Source organism: Rattus norvegicus, chromosome 1 (genome assembly GCF_021556685.1).
Source record: "Rattus norvegicus strain SHRSP/BbbUtx chromosome 1, alternate assembly SHRSP_T2T, whole genome shotgun sequence".
NCBI classification, from domain to species: Eukaryota; Metazoa; Chordata; class Mammalia; order Rodentia; family Muridae; genus Rattus; species Rattus norvegicus.
In genome coordinates, this window is record NC_141534.1 from 104,099,944 (window position 1) to 104,116,739 (window position 16,796).

The 16,796-nt window shown below is 38.2% G+C and overlaps 1 protein-coding gene across 8 annotated transcripts in view; it reads right to left on the minus strand.

Annotated features, from left to right (window-relative positions):
• The window catches only part of Znf431l-ps8 (zinc finger protein 431 like, pseudogene 8), a 79,769-nt gene that overhangs the window by 39,811 nt on the left and 23,162 nt on the right, over positions 1 to 16,796 (minus strand). For 2 of the 8 annotated variants that reach the window (XR_015646352.1, XR_015646354.1), the window contains 4 exons: positions 16,046 to 16,172; positions 15,803 to 15,863; positions 14,357 to 14,478; positions 10,754 to 10,888 (listed from right to left, as the gene is read on the minus strand). Coding sequence is in view for 4 of the 8 variants with exons in the window: in XM_087600264.1 (XP_087456390.1) it covers positions 13,263 to 14,478; positions 15,803 to 15,863; positions 16,046 to 16,172 (1,404 nt within the window). In the remaining 4 variants the exon portion in view is untranslated. Of the gene's footprint in view, positions 1 to 3,022; positions 5,122 to 8,646; positions 10,889 to 12,875; positions 14,479 to 15,802; positions 15,864 to 16,045; positions 16,173 to 16,796 lie in introns of those variants that run through there. The other 6 variants (XM_087600264.1, XM_087600274.1, XR_015646351.1 and 3 more) reach the window with 5 other exon arrangements.

A 16,796-nucleotide genomic window follows, 5' to 3' on the forward strand; every position in this document is an offset into this window, starting at 1 on the left:
GTGTTCCACTTAATCCACATCCTTGCCAGTATCTGCTATCACCTGAGTTTTTCATCTTGGCCATTCAGACTGGTGTGAGGTGGAATCTCCGGGTTTTTTTGATTTGCATTTCCCCAGATGAGTAGGAATGTTGAACATTTCTTTGGGTGGTTCTCAGCCATTTGATATTCTTCAGCTGTGAGTTCTTTGTTTGGCTCTGTACCCTATTTTTAATAGGGTTATTTGGCTCTCTAGAGTTGAACTTCTTGCGTTCCTTGTATATTTTGGATATGAGCACTTTATCAGATGTGGGATTGGTAAAGATCTTTTCCCAATCTGATGGTTGCCATTTTGTACTAATGACAGTGTCCTTTGCCTTACAGAAGATTTGCAGTGTTATGAGGTGCCATTTGTCAATTCTTGATCTTAGAGCATAAGCCATTGGTGTTCTGTTCAGGAAATTATGACCAGTGCCCATGCATTCAAGACTCTTCCCACTTTTTCTACTATTAGGCTGAGTATATGTGGTTTGATGTGGAGGTTCTTTATCCACTTAGACTTAAGCTTTGTACAGGGCAATAAGAATGGATCTATTTGCATTCTTCTACATACTGACCTCCAGTTGAACCAGCACTATTTATTGAAAATGCTATCTTTCTTCCATTGGATGGTTTTAGCTCTTTTGTCAAAGTAACCATAGGTATGTGGGTCTTCAATTCTGTGCCACTGATCTATCTTCCTGTCTCTATACCAATACCATTCAGTTTTTATGACTATTGCTCTATAATACTGATTGAGATGTGGGGTGTTCATTGCCCCAGACGTTCTTTTATTGTTGAGTATAGGTTTTGCTATCCTGGGTTTTTTTTGTTATTCCAGATGAATTTGCAAATTGCTCTTTCTATCTCTATGAAGAATTGAGTAGGTATTTTGATGAGGATTACATTGAATCTGTAGACTGCTTTTGATAAAATGTCCATTTGTACTATATTAATCCTGCCTATCCATGAGCATGAGAGATCTTTCCATCTTCTGAGATCTTTAATTTCTTTCTTCAGAGACTTGAAGTTCTTGTCATACAGATCTTTCACTTGCTTGGTAAAAGTCATACTGAGGTATTTTATATTATTTGGGACTATTATGAAGGGTGTTGTTTCCCTAATTTCTCTCTCAGCCTGTTTATCCTTTGAGTAGGGGAAAGCTACTGCTTTGCTTGAGTTAATTTTACCAAGCTACTCTGCAAAAGTTGTTTTTCAGGCTTAGTAGTTCTCTGGTAGAACTTTTTGGGGCACTTAAGTATATCATATCATTGGCAACTAGTGATATTTTGATTTCTTCCTTTCCAGTTTGTATACCTTTGACCTCTTTTTGTTGTCTGATTGCTCTGGCTAGGATTTCTAGAACTACATTGAATAAGTAGGGAGGGAGTATGAAGCCTTGTCTAGTCCCTGATCTTAGTGGGATTGTTTCAAGTTTCTCTCCACTTAGTTTAATGTTAGCTAGTGGTTTGCTGTATGTGGCTTTTACTATGTTTAGGTATGGGCCTTGAATTCCTATTCTTTCCAGGACTTTTATCATGAAGGGGTGTTAAATTTTGTCAAATGTTTTCTCAGCAACTAATTAAATGATCATGTGGTTTTTATAGTTGAGATTGTTTATATAGTTGATACATTGATGGGTGTCTATATTTTGAACCATTCCTGCATATCTGGGATGAAGTCTACTTGATCATGGTGGATGATCATTTTGATGTGTTCTTGGATTTAGTTTGCAAGAATTTTATTGAGTATTTTTGCGTCGATATTCATAAGGAAGATTGGTCTGAAGTTCTCTTTCTTTTATGGGTCTTTGTGTGGTTTTTGTGTAAAAGTAATTGTGGCTTCATAGAAGGAATTTGGTAGTGCTCTGTCTGTTTCTATTTTGTGAAATAGTTTGGACAGTATTGGTCAGAGGTCTTCTATGATGATCTGATAGAATTCTGCACTAAACCCATCTGGTTCTGAGCTCTTTTAGATTGGGAGAGTTTTAATGATTACTTCTATTTCTTTAGGAGTTATTGGGTTGTTAAGATGGTTAGTCTGTTCCTGATTTAACTTTGGTACCTGTCTAGAAAATTGTCCATTTCCTTCAGATTTTCAAGTATTGTTGAATATAGGCTTTTGTAGTACGAACTGATGATTCTTGAATTTTTTCAGATTCTGTTGTTATGTCTTCCTTTTCATTTCTGATTTTGTTAGTTTGGACACACTCTCTGTGCCCTCTGGTTTATCTAGCTAAGGGTTTATCTACCTTGTTGATTTTCTCAAAGAACCAGCTTTTGGTTCTGTTGACTCTTTGTATAGTCCTTTTTGTTTCTACTTGGTTAATTTCAGCTCTGAGTTTGATTATTTTCTCCCTTCTACTCCTCCTGGGTGTATTTGCTTCTTTTTGTTCTAGAGCTTTTAGGTGTGCTGTCAAACTGCTGATATATGCTCTCTCCTGTTTCTTTCTGCAGGCACTCAGAGCTACAAGTTTTCCTCTTAGTACAGCTTTCATTGTGTCCCATAAATTTGGGTATACTGTACCTTCATTTTCATTAAATTCTAAGAACTCTAATTTCTTTCTTTATTTCTTCCTTGACCAAGTTATCATTGAGTAGAGCATTGTTCAACTTCTATGTATATGTGGGTGTTCTCTCCTTATTGTTCTTATTGATGATCAGCCTTAGTCTGTGATGATCTGATAGGATGCATGGGATTATTTCTATCTTTCTGTATCTGTTGAGACCTGTTTTGTGACCAATTATATGGTCAATTTTGGAGAAAGTACCATGAGGTGGTAAGAAGAAGGAATATCCTTTTGTTTTAGGATGGAATGTTCTATACATATTAGGTAAGTCCATTTGGTTCATCACTTCTCCTCGTGTCTCTATGTCTCTGTTTAATTTCTGATTTCATGATCTGCCCAATTATGAGAATGGGGTGTTGAAATCTCCTACTATTATTGTGTAAGGTGCAGTGTGTGCTTTGAGCTTTAGTAAGGTTTCTTTTTATAAATGTAGGTTCCCTTTTATTTGGAGCATAGATATTTAGAATTGAGAGTTCATCTTCATGGATTTTTTCCTTTGTTGAATATGAAGTGTCCTTCCTTAGCTTTTTTGATGACTTTTGGTTGAAAGTCAATTTTATTTGATATTAGAATGGCAACTCCACCTTGTTTCTTTGGGCCATTTGCTTGGAAAGTTGTTTTACAGCTATTTACTCTGAGGTAGTGTCTGTCTTTGTCTCTGAGGTGTGTTTCCTGTATGCAACAATATGCTGGGTCCTCTTTACATATCCAGTCTGTTAGTCTATGTCATTTTATTGGGGAATTGAGCCCATTGATGTTGAGAGATATTAAGGAATAGTGATTGTTCCTTCCTGTTAATTTTTTTAGAGGTGGGACTATTTTTGTGTGCTTCTCTTCTTCTCGTTTTGTTGCAAAAAGATTACTTTCTTGCTTTTTCTAGGTTATAGCTTGCTTCTTTTTGTTGTGCTTTGCTATTTATTATCCTTTGTAGGGCTGGATTTGTAGAAAGATATTGTATACATTTGGTTTTGTCATGGAATATCTTTGTTTCTCTGCCAATGTTAATTGATAATTTTCTGGATATAGTAGCCTGGGCTGGCATTTGTGTTCCCTTAGGGTCTGTATGACATCTGTCCAGGATCTTCTGGCTTTCATAGTCTCTGTTGAGAAGTCTCGTGTAATTCTGATAGGTTTGCCTTTTATGTTACTTGACCTTTTCCCCTTACTGCTTTTATCATTCTTTCTTTGTTTTGTTCATTTGGTGTTTTGACCTTTTTGTGATGGGAGTAGTTTCTTTTCTGGTCCAATCTATTTGTAATTCTGTAGGCTTCTTGTATGTTTATGGGCATCTCTTTCTTCAGGTTAGGGAAGTTTTCTTCTATAGTTTTGTTGAATATATTCACTGGCCCTTTAAGGTATGAGTCTTCACTCTCTATCCTTAGGTTTGATCTTCTCATTGTGTCCTGGATTTCATGTATATTTTGGGCTAGAAGCATTTTCTGTTTTACATTATCTTTGATAGTTGTGTAATGTTTTCTAGGGTATCTTCTGTTCCTGTGATTCTCTCTTCTATCTCTTGTATTCTGTTAGTGATGCTCACATCTATGATTCCTGATCTCTTTCTCTAGGTTTTCTATCTCCATGACTGTCTCCCTTCTTGTTTTATTCATAGTTTCTAGTTCCATTTTTAACTGCTGGATAGTTTTCTTCATTTCTTTCTCCTGTTTGGTTGTGTTTTCCTGTAAGTCTTTAAGGGATTTTTGTGTTTCCCCTTTAAGGGCTACTTCTGGTTTACCTGTGTTGTCCTGTATTTCTTTAAGGGAGTTATTTATGGTCTTCTTAAAGTCCTCCATCATCATTATAAAATGTGATTTTTGAATCTTAATCTTGCTTTTCCAGTGCGTTTGGATATCCAGTGTTTGCCTTGGTGGGAAAACTGTGCTCTGGTGATGCAAAGTAGTCTTGGTTTCTGTTGACTGGGTCCCTGCACTTGCCTCTCACCATCAGGTTTTCTCTGGTGTTAGTTTGTCTTTTTGTTTCTGATGGTGGCTTGACCCTCCTGTAGGCCTGTGTGTCAGCACTCCTGTAGACCTGTTTTCCTGTTTTCTTTCAGTTATGGGAACAGAGTGTTCTGCTCTTGGGCATGTATTCGCTCCTGGCAGCTGGCTTTTAGCTCTTGACGAGGGCAGTAACAGGAAGGGTCCTGCCCCTCCTGCTCCTAGGTCCCTGTGTGCAGGGGCACAGATGGCACTAGGCATTTTCCTCTTGAATCAGGAATGTGGCAGAGAGTAGTCTCCTCTGATTTCTCAGCAGTGTCCATTCTTCTGAGGGTCTAGCTCTACCCCCACACCACTGGCGTTTGGGTGCAGGGAGCTGTTTGTCCCTTTTGGTTCAGATCTGGGCACAGACACAGACAGCAGGGCTCCTGCAGCTGACTGCTCCTATATTCCTGTGTCCAGAGGCACTATGCAGTTTCCTCTTGGGCCAGGGATGTGGGCAAAGATGGGAAGAAGTTGCAGTCTGTCCTGCAGTCTCAGGATTGCCCATACTTCTGGGTGTTCAGCTCTCTCTCCCACAGGATTTGGCAGCAGGGAGCTGTGGGCCATGATAAGAAAAGATCCAGGCACCTTCAGTTTGCTTTTTAATCAGTTTGCTTAAAAATTTTTTCAGCTCTTTATTCTGAAGTAATGTTTTTATTTTTTCAATCTTTAATCATGTTTTACAGTCCAGACACTATCCTTGTCCCATTGTGCCCTCCAACAATTCCTCATCCATTTCTCCTCACGCTTCCAAAAGGATGTCCCCACACCTCCCACAAAAACACCCCACGCCCCACCAAGCCTTCCCATTCTCTGGGGACTCAAGTTTTTCAAGGGTTAGGTGCCTCTTCTCTCACTAAGGCCAGACCAGGCTTTCTATGTTGTGGGTCTCGGACCGATTAGTGTATGCTGGCTCAGTGCCTCAAAGATCTTGGGTGTTCAGGTTTGTTGATATAGCTGGTCTTCCTTTGGGGTTGCCCTTCTCCTCCATTTCTTCCAGCCTGTCCCTAATTCAACCACAGGGGTCCCTGACTTCAGGGTTGCATGCAAGCATCTGCCTCTGTCTCCTTCAGCTGTCTGTTGGGCCTCTTGGAGGGTGGCCATGCCAGGCTCATATTTGCAAGTACATCATAGCATCAGTAATAGTGTCAGACCTTAGAGACATTCAGTTTCTTCTCCACTTTTATCTCCGCAGCTTTTCAGAGATCAACAATTCTGGGTCAAAGTTTTTTACTGTGGGATGGCAACCTTACCCCTTTACTTGAAGCCCTGTCTCTCTGTTGGAGGTGAACTCTACAAGTTCCCTCTCAGAATTGTTGAGCAATTCATCTCATGTCCTGCCTTTTGAGTCTTGTGATTCTCTCACCTCCCAGGTCTCTGGTAAATTCTCATAGGTCTCCTCACCTCCCACTTCCTGAGGTTGTATATTCCCATTCATTCTGCTGACCCTCAGAGCTTCATCCCTTGTCCCCCCTCCAATACATAATCATGTCCCCTCTCCTTCGCCCCTCCCTCTCCACTCTCCCATCCAGTTCCCTACCTCCCTCTGTCCTCTGCTTACTTCTCCCTCCCAAGTGAGGATAAAGCATCCTCATTTGGGTCTGTTGGTTTGTTTACCTTCTTGAGTTCTGTGGATTGTAGTTTGGGTATTCTGTATTTATTTTGTCTAATATCCACTTCCTAGTAAGTACATAGCATGCATGTCCTTTTTCATCTGCACATCCTTACTCAGGATATTTTTTCGTTCTATCCATTTTTCCTGAAAAACTCAGGATGCCCTCATTCTTAATAGCTGAATAGTATTCCATTGTGTAAATGAACCTATATTTGATGTTGAGGTGAATTTCTTGTACACAGCAAAATGATGGATCCTGATTTTATACTCTTTGTCATAGTTTGTTTCTTTATAGGCAAATTGAGTCCATTTATGTTGAGAGATATTAAAGCCTAGTACTTTTTGATTACTGTTATGTTGATGATGGCAGTGTGTGTGAGTGTTGGTGTGTGCTTTCCTTCGATTTTTGCTAATGTGAAATTATTTCCTGTTATTTCTCATGCAGTTGGCCTCATTAGTTTGTAGTTTTCCTTCTAGTATCTTCTGTAGGGTTGGATTTGTGTAAGACAGTGTTTAAAGTTGGCCTTTGTCATGGAATAGCTCTTTTCTCCATCTAAGGTGATTGAAAATTTTGATGGTTTAGGGTGGAAATTGAGGTCTCTTAGAAACTGCAAGACATCTCTCCAGGTCCTTCTGGATTTGAGAGTCTCTGTTGAGAATTTGGGTGTTTGCTAGAACTGTCTTTATATGTTACATGGTCTTTTTCCTTCTACCTTTTAATATCCTGTGTTCAGTACATTTAACATTTTGATTATTATTGGTCAGAAGGATTTTCATTTTTGGTTCAATTTACTTGGTGTCCTGTAAGTTTCTTGTACATTTAGAGGCATCTGTTTCTTTACGTTAACAAAAAATTCTGTGATTTGGTTGACAATATCTTCATGGTTGCTGAGTTGGAAATCTTTCCCTTCTTTCTATTATTCTTAGATTTGCTTTTTTTTTCATAGTGTCCAAAATTTTCTAGATGTTTTGTGTCAGACACTTTTTAGATTTAACCTTTTATGTGACTGATATATCAATTTCTTCTATTATATCTTCTTACCTGAGAATCACTTTTCCAGACCTTATATTCTGTTGGTGATGCTTACACCTGTAGCTTCTGTTTTCTTAACTTGTTTTTGCACCTAATGGAATTATCTAATTTTTTGTGTTTTCATTATTGCTTGTATTTCCATTAACAGGTCTTAAAGAGTTTTCTGCATTCCCTTCATCTGTTTGATTGCATTTTCTAGTATTTCTTGTCAGCATTTACTTATGTCCTCTTTAAAGGCATCTGTCATCTTCATAAGACTGGATATAAACTTATTTTCTTATGCTATGTTAGGATATCCAGGACATGCTGTAGTTGGACAGCTGATTTCTAGTGATGCCATATTGCTCTGGTCCTTGCTGTGTTCTTACCCTGGGCTTTAGCCATGTGGTTTTCCCTGGTGCCACCATACCTCTGGGAATGCAGGTAGAGTTGTTGGCAAGAAAATGGACACTAGGGCAGGCTACAGCTTACTCCTATTGGTGTGCTTTTGAGAGACTTGGTAGAAAGGATATTGAGACGAGCAAGGGCTTACCTAATTTTTCCTGGTATCATAGGCTAGCCCTTTTTACATAGTGAGTTCCAAGACAGCCAGGTCTATGAAGACCTTCCTTAAACAAACAAACAAGCAAACCAAAAACAAGTAAGAGGAAAACAAAAAACAAACACAAAAACAATTAAAAGAATCCACGAAGCAAGGTAGGAAGGAAAAAAGAAAGAATGACATAGAACAACATGAAGAAAGCAAGCATGAAAGAAAGGAGTCCATTTGTTAAAAGAAATCTTTCATTATACTTTTTTTAATTTAAAATTCCTAGATGCAAACAGGTCCAAGCTACCATCTATTTTATATGTTGCATTTTCTGATCTTACCCTCATGTTTAATGTGTTCACCAGTGTCTGGAAAGTTCCCCAACCTCTAACCCCACACTGTTGCATATTTCTATTCATTCTCCTGGCCCTACGGGTTTCTCTCCTGTCTCCCCCCTCCCCATACCTGAGCCTGCCCTCCCTTTTTCCTGCCCCCTCCCTTCTCCCACCTAGTTCCCTCCCTCCCTCTGCCTCTCATGATTATTTTTGTTCCCCCTTCTAAGTGGGACTGAAGTATCCCCACTAGGGCCTTCCTTGTTGTTAAGTTTCATACAGTCTATGGGGTGTATCATGGGTATTCTAAACTTGTTGGTATGTCATGGAATATCATGGTTTCTTCATCTATGGTGATTTAGAGTTTTGCAGGATATAGTAAGTAGCCTGGGCTGGCATTTGTGTTTTCTTAGGGTCTGGATGACATCTGTCCGGATCACCTGGCTTTTAGAGTCTCTGTTGAGAAGTCTGGTGTAATTCTAATAAGACCGATTTATATGTTACTTAGCCTTTTTCCATTGTTGCTTTTAATATTGTCTCTTTATTTTGTACACTTTTTTTTTGTTGTTTTTACTGTGGGTGGATTTTCTTTTCTAGTCCCATGCATTTAGTGTTTTGTAACATTGCTTGGATGTTTTATGTTAGAAACTTGTTAGATTTGGCATTTTATTTGACTGATTTTATCAACAACTAGCCAAATTTTATGCTCCAGAGGCCTTATCTTGTTTCAATAAACTAACAATACTTCTATTACTAAAAAACATTTCTCTGTATTCCATTTCATTGCTCTGCCAGTTGGTCAATGGCTAGTGTCTTAGTTAAGGTTTTATTGCTGTGAAGAGACACCATGATAAAGGCTACTCTTATAAAGAGAAACACTTTATTTGGACTTGGAAGCTCAATCCTTAAGTGACACACCTTCTACAAGGCCACAATTATTCCAAGAAGGACACACCTCTTTCTAGTGTTACTCCCTATGGTACAAGCATTCAATCATAAGATCCTATAAGGACCAAACCTATTCAAACCATTATTGCTAGTCTGCAAGTAAGCATGAAATGTTCACAGTAGTGGTATGTATAGTAAAGTCTTTAGCTCTTTATTTATGTGAAATGTATATTAAAGCTTTTGTGTCTGGCTTTAAGTGAAATGAATCAAAAAAGCTTTTGCTATGCTTATGCCAATCAGCAGAGGCTGAGGAATTATTTTGAGTTTGTCTGAACCTTGAAGAAATGACATCTGTTTACAGAGAATCTGTACTCGGTGCTACATGAGAACTTGTAGCTACAGCAACCTTGACCCCAAGACACTCCTGTCAAACCTGGAGTTCTTGCTTTTGATTATGGCTAGTCATGGTTAAAATGGACTGAGATTTGTGTGGGCCATCTGCTCTCATAGCCAACCAGGGCAAGATAACTTTGGTAGCTAGAACTTTTCCCAGCTCCAAATGACCTTGTATAATGTTTGAAGAAAGTGAGTGGAGTGAGTTAGCTGGGTGTCAGTCTTTTCTGAGGTTGATTCTCTCGACTCCTTCAGAAAATGAAGGCTTAGCATCTTGGTGAGATTCTCTATTGTGTCACCTATGACCAAAATCTTTAACAATTCTGTTAAATCATGTTCTACAAAAAAAGGACACTGTTTTCCCCCAAAGCCTGAGAGATCTTTATAAGTGTATATTTGTTACGACTAAATTTAACCTATCTCAGAATATATAATTAAAATTTAGTCTAAATTAGAAATACAACATCTTTCAGTCACTCTAAATGGTACCGCCAATGAGTTTTATCAAGGCAGTCAGAAACAGTTGCTCATGCCTGTAACTGCAGTCGCTTGGGAAGTTGAGTCTAGTATAGCACCTGTGAAGCAGCTCTTGAGTTTTAGACTGTATGCTGTAAACACATCTTACATCATTGTAACTTGACTCTCTTCCCTAATGCCACTGTCAGTGAAAGATATATCATCTTAGAAGAAACAGTGGGATAAAAAATGAAACAGATGGATTTCAGGATTTGAACTGCCAATTGATTCCAATTTTTTGCATAACACTTTGGATAAGATTTTATGAATACCTGCTTTATACTCCATTTTTTGGCCATGTGAATCAAGCTGCCATGAGTTATAACAAAAATCATATTCTCTTACTGTTATTTTTCCACTTCTAGCTGAAAGACAATTTAATCTCATCAATAACAATGTTCCTTTGGCTATGCATGTGGCTCATGTTATAAAATTCTGGTAGTTCAGAGGCTGAAAGAGGAGAATGTGAGCAAGTTCCACACCTCAGTAGGTTCGAGTCGTGAACAGAAGAGCCTCTACTCCTCTGTCATTCTTGCACTGCCTGCTCGTTCTATTTTAACCTGAGAACTTAGTCATTTTGAGATGTGGAGTGCAGTGATCCAGGGGAGAGAAATGAAAAGAGCTGAAAGTGATTAGAAGAGATAGGTGGAAGACCTTAGTGGCTGAAGCATACAGAGAACAGGTGAGCATATGTCTGTTCCTAGAGTCCTGAGCCAACAATGTCTTCACTCTGCCTGGCCCTCAGCCACAAAAAGGGACTTGGCAGAGTCTTAGTATCAATCCCAGGCAAGCAGGGCCTGCTCATCGTGTGAATTAGGGCTCCTCAATTCACTTGGACCTACTCCACCCTCCAATGTCACTATGACTCAGAGATCTACCTACCTTTGCCTTCTGAGTGCTGGGGTTAACAATGCATCACTATGTCCATCAGTGGTGACTTTCTAAGCCCCTCTTGCCATCTTCCTGCTTCTCTTCATTTATTTTTCAGCAGGAGGTCTATTGCTTATATTGGTACATCTAGGATATGGTTGGAAAAGAGACAGAATATCAACCACCCTAGACAATGGGCTGTTTCTTGGTTCTCTGTCTTTGCTCAACCCTATGCACATATCAAGAGGCATCCTCTATTCTGTACAAATGGGTTGGGCTTAGAATATAAGAGGAGTTGGACTCAAACTTCCCAGGGCTCCTAAACTAGATTCTTAGGTTGCAGGAAGATGAAACAGCCGAGGGGACAGAACCCATCCTAAGTCCCAGAGCTAAAACTTGATGGTGCCATGCCCTGCCAAGTCATGGAGCTTCAGTAAAGAAGACAGGCATCATTCTGAGCCAATCACAATCTCTTGGTTCCTTGGGCATCACTCCATACCCCATAGAGTACTCTCTACTTGGATGACATTGAAATCCTGACATTTCTGCCTCCACTTTCTGAGCACTGTGATTACAAGGCTGTGCTTGTCTTTAATGGCTTCAACTTCACCTAATGAGTCATTAGAATTATGGGGTCAGTAAGATCAGCAGTTAAACTTAACTGCAGCTGAAAAAACAGTTACCTATGTGAGCTTGATTTTTACCAACTTTAGATTAAGGATAGAACTCTCCCCCAGGCCCTTAATGAATCTTAGGAGTTTATAACCATTATAATAACGATAAAGTAAAACAATATTGCTAATGGTTTGGAGATAGTAGAGTTCAAGGTTGAAGGACTGTATTTTATGGGAGACTTCTTCTGCACTTCAGAGTTTAGCTTGTGTTTTTCTGGCTATGCTAAGGAGCCAGGCTCAGTCACTTATCCCTAATAAGCCAACAAAGAGAGCCAGATTAACTGGCTTTGAAATGCCCAATTATAATACAGACCCTATACAGGCAAGATAGACAAATCTCTCTGATGTTCTAGAAGACCTGAATCTATATACTTACTTCTATGCCAGTCAGAAATTCATCATGAAACTATTCTTTAAAATAATAAAAAATGAAAATAGAAAAGACATAAAAAAGCAAATTTATCATGAAAATTAGAAACATGATATTTATTAAGTGTGACTAAATTGGAACAATGCCACAGAAGCAAACTATTCAATCCTTGGGAGTGATAAGATATTTAGATGGAAGGAAAGAAATAGATGCAAAGGAAGTAACCAATCCAAGCAGTGTAAGAATTCTCCAGCCATACCTTAAACCCTACCCATTCTTAGCTCCTCTGTTTCCTGCAAATGTGCAAAAGTTTCTTCAGCAGAAGCCTTCTCTAGAGAACTCAGTCTTACCCAGAATGTGATTACCCAGGATATTTGAATTTCATGCACTCCACTGTTTCACTAATTGTTAGCCAAAGGGAGAGATATATCTCTTTAGATCATCCTTACTCTTTCCAGGGATTAATGAATGGGTGAGAACTGCCAGGAAAGAAGCACAATGCTCTCACTGGAAGCTATATTGTAGTTGCCAAGAAAAAGGAAAGAGTGGAAGACCTGGATGAGCTGAACCACCACAGCTAAGTGGATGTAGAGAACACAGTAAGAGCCAGTTTGTCCTGAGGTACAAACTAAGCATTGCCCTCTAGTCTTTTGATCCGTTGGCTTTTATATCGAAAGCTCTCCCCCTCATAGATCATTCATACCTCTTTGCAAAGGCATGATTGCCCTAGTCTTAGAGTGACTTCTGTTTAAGTCTCAGGATCTCCTGATATCCTCTGAACAGAATTATATAGGCTTCAGAGAAACAGAATACCATCCTAGTCTGACAAGTCAGTCTTCATGCCTGCAAATTCCTTTTCTCTCCTTATAGGAGATATAAACTCCAGCAGGCATACAATATACATATTTCCTTGTGGGCTCCCATTGCTACCTTTTCACCATATTTGAGATAAACTTCTTGTGGCATTGGTCAAGTAGTCAGCCACATTTTAAGACTTGTCAGTTTCTCTCCTTATCTTTCTTTTCACTCTTCATCATTTTGTAGAGATTCAGACTCTGAAATTTCTTTAAAGCACCAAGGCCTCAAATACTTCTGATGTAATCAATCTTTTATTTCTTCCAGGTCATCAGGGCATAATAAAGAGGAACATAATAATGCTTGAATATGCTGTTGACACTTGTCAGATTTATTCCCCCTGCATTAATAATCTTCTGTAACTAAATGTAAATGTATGGGCTAAATATCTTACCAAATCCTTTATAGTCATAGAATACCTTCAGTATAAGTTTTTTCAGCACTCAAAACTACTGTCATGTGCAAAGGCTTTAACAGGTAGATAACACCAAACATTTTACTCTAGCATTATGATGCCATTAAGTGCAAAATATTACCACACTGACTAAATTTATAGGGTTACTCTGCGGTATGAATTTGGTCTTGATTTCGAAGACTACATATAAAGGCTTTACCACATTGCTTATTCATAGGGTTTCTCTCTAGTATGTATTCTTTTATGTATCCGGAGATAACTGTGTTGTGAAAAAGCTTTACCACATTCATTACATTTGTAGGGTTTCTCAGCAGTATGCGTGCTTTTATGTATTTGAAGACTACCATACTGTGCAAAAGCTTTATCACATTGATTACACCTGTAAGGTTTCTCTCCCGTATGAATTCTTTCATGAATTTGAAGTTGACTATGACGTGCAAAAGCTTTATGACACTGATTACATTCATAAGGTTTCTCTCCAGTATGTGTTCTTTTATGTATTCTGAGATGACCTTGTTGTGAAAAGGCTTTATCACATTGATCACATTTGTACGGTTTCTCTCCAGTATGTGTTCTTTTATGTATTTGGAGACTATTGTGCCTTGTAAAGGCTTTACCACATTGATTACATCCATAGGGTTTCTCTGCAGTATGTGTTCTTTTATGTATTCGGAGAGTACTGTGACTTGCAAAGGCTTTACCACATTGATTACATTCATAGGGCTTTTCTCCAGTATGTGTTCTTTTATGTATTCGGAGGCTACTGTGACATATATAGGCTTTTCCACATTGATTACACTCATAGGGCTTCTCTCTAGTATGTGTTCTTTTATGTATTTGTAGGGAACTGCCTTGTGAAAAGGCTTTATCACATTGATTACATTTGTAGGGCTTCTCTCCAGTATGCGTTCTTTTATGTATTTGGAGATGACTGTGTGATGCAAAGGCTTGACCACATTGATTACAGTCATAGGGTTTCTCTCCAGTATGTGTTCTTTCATGTAAACGGAGATTACCTTGAAATGCAAAGGCTTGACCACACTGGTTACATTCATAGGGTTTCTCCCCAGTATGTGTTCTTTTATGTATTCGGAGATTACTATGACATGCAAAGGCTTTACCACATTGATTACATTCATGGGGTTTCTCTCCACTATGAATTCTTTTATGCTTTCGTAGGTAACTACAATGTGCAAAGGCTTTACCACACTGATTGCATTCATAAAGTTTCTCTCCAGTATGTGTTCTTTCACGCCTTTGAAAATGACTGTGATGTGCAAAGGCTTTATCATGTTGAATACCTTCACAGGGTTTCTCTCCAGTATGAATTCTGTCATGTTTTTGAGAATGACTGTGATATGCAAACACGTTACCACATTGAGTATATACAGAAGGTTTTTCTCCAGTATGACTTCTTTCATGCCTGCAAAGATAATAGGAATATGTGAAAGCTTTACCACATTCATTGCATTGATGAATCATTTTACTGCTATGAACGAGTTTTATAATTTGTTCTAATGCTAAAGAAGAATCAGATCTTAAAGATTTAACATTTAGTTCACATTCATGGTGTTCGCTCTCATTATGGGTTGGTTTTGTCTTTGACGATACCTGCGATGGTAAGAGAATTCATTACATGGCTCACATTTATAACATCCTTTTTCTATATGAGATTTTTTTTTTCATATTTGAAGAGGACTGAAAGAATTCAAAGCTTTACCACATCATTTGCATTCATAAATTTTCCTATAGTGTGAGTTATTCTGCATATGCAAAGTGAACCAGGAGAAACAGAAGAATTTCCATACTCCTAGCACACATAGGTATTTTCTGCAGTGTGAGTTTATGGTTGTACTTCCAATGAAGTTGAAAACAAATTAATTGTAAAGTTTTACCACATTCAGAAAGTCTATTTAAAGTGTGGACTACTATATATCTCTATATATTCTAAATCTACTGAAAAAGAGGTACACTGCTTCTTTTAATATCCCTATGCTTACATGTTTCGGATCCATTGTGACATATGCCTACTGAAATTAGAATAACAAATGAAAGGTTTCCATATTGCATTCACATAATTTGACAGTTTGTTCTTCCCAGACGTGTGGTACGGAGATTAAGGTTTCTTCATAGCAACCTTCTTGACTCTCATAAACTGTCCACTCAACTTAACAATACTAAAAGTACATAAATAACATCAGCTTTATTATGAAATACTTGCTTATTGGAGGCATTGGACATATACTTAGCACCTATTCAATGTGTATATCTTTCACAACACCTAAATTGTATGAGATTAAATAGATTGGCAGTTCTACAACATAACACTAAGGGGCTGATTCAAATGGTGATATCTGTTAAGGCACTGTTTCCCTGTCTTCTTTCTTAGAGGAATGACTTGCAAAGACAAATCAAATACTTGTCATTGTGGTACATAGTTTTTTGAAAATTTAATAATCATTGATTCACTCAAAATCAGTTTGTTTTTTTACACTCTTGCTTTTCTTGGGCTGGAGAGATGGCTCAGTGGTTAAGAACACTTACTGGTCTTCCAGAGATCCTGAGTTCAATTCCCAGCAATCACATGGTGGCTCACAACCATCTGTAATGAAATCTGATGCACTCTTCTGGTGTGTCTGAAGACAGCAACAGTGTACTCACATACTTAAATAAATGAATTTAAAAATTTTTTTTCTTAAGAAGCATTCCACCTGAATTCCACCTATCAGCCTCCACCTGAAAATTACCTTCCATGTCTTCTAGAACGTTGAAAATGTTCTTCAGTATTACCATCTTCCCAACTGTAACCTAAAATAAAGTACCAGAAAATGTATGATATATTATTGGAAATTAGGCAAAATTGAAGTTGCTATCTTCAGTGAACCTTAGAACCATGCTCGGTTTGTTCACCTTATTCCTGCTCACTATCAATTGAAATTACAAAAGAGTGGTCCCCTTATTTTAAAATGCCAAAGAAAATTCACTCTTACCTATAGCAGTGAGATTCCTGTAGGTTTCCAGCATCACATCCTTGTACAGCCTCTTCTGAGAAAGATCCAGCAAAGCCCATTCTTCTCCAGTGAAATTTACATGCACATCATCATAGGTCATTCCATTCTAAAATATCCCATGCATGTGTAAAATAAAGAGCATGATATCGACAACACTGTAACTGTACACTTCATTGGCAATATATTCATACAACTCTCATGCTTCCCTGACTGATTTCCTGATGCAGAAGTTCTAAAGTAATCACTAAGCCATTTTAGAAGAAAACTAAGTAATAAGGTTTACCTCTGTCATTTCTGAGCTCTTTGAATAGGATATTGCCTTGCAAGAGAAATGTCAATTAAAAAAACATAGAGACAAGCAGACAGATGGAAACTACTGACCACACATCAGAGAAATTGTATGAATAATTACTAAGTACAAAAAAATGATGGTCAAGCTAGATGTATTAGCTTTAATCCCAGCACACAGAAAGCAGAGGTAAGGATATTTCATTGAGTTAGATGCTAAGCTGGTCTATACAACAAGTTGTAGGACAGAAAGAGGTCGCCCGTACAAAGTCAATCAAATTAAAGAGATAAAAAGAACTCAGAAGTTTTTTTTTTTTTTTTACTGAAGTTCCTCCAAGAATTTGTACCTTCACTCCAGTTCTGTATTCATCTTCCAGAAACCCAAGGTGCCCCAGTTTGAACTGTAACATAAATAAAAGCTTACTACAAGGAAATGGACAGA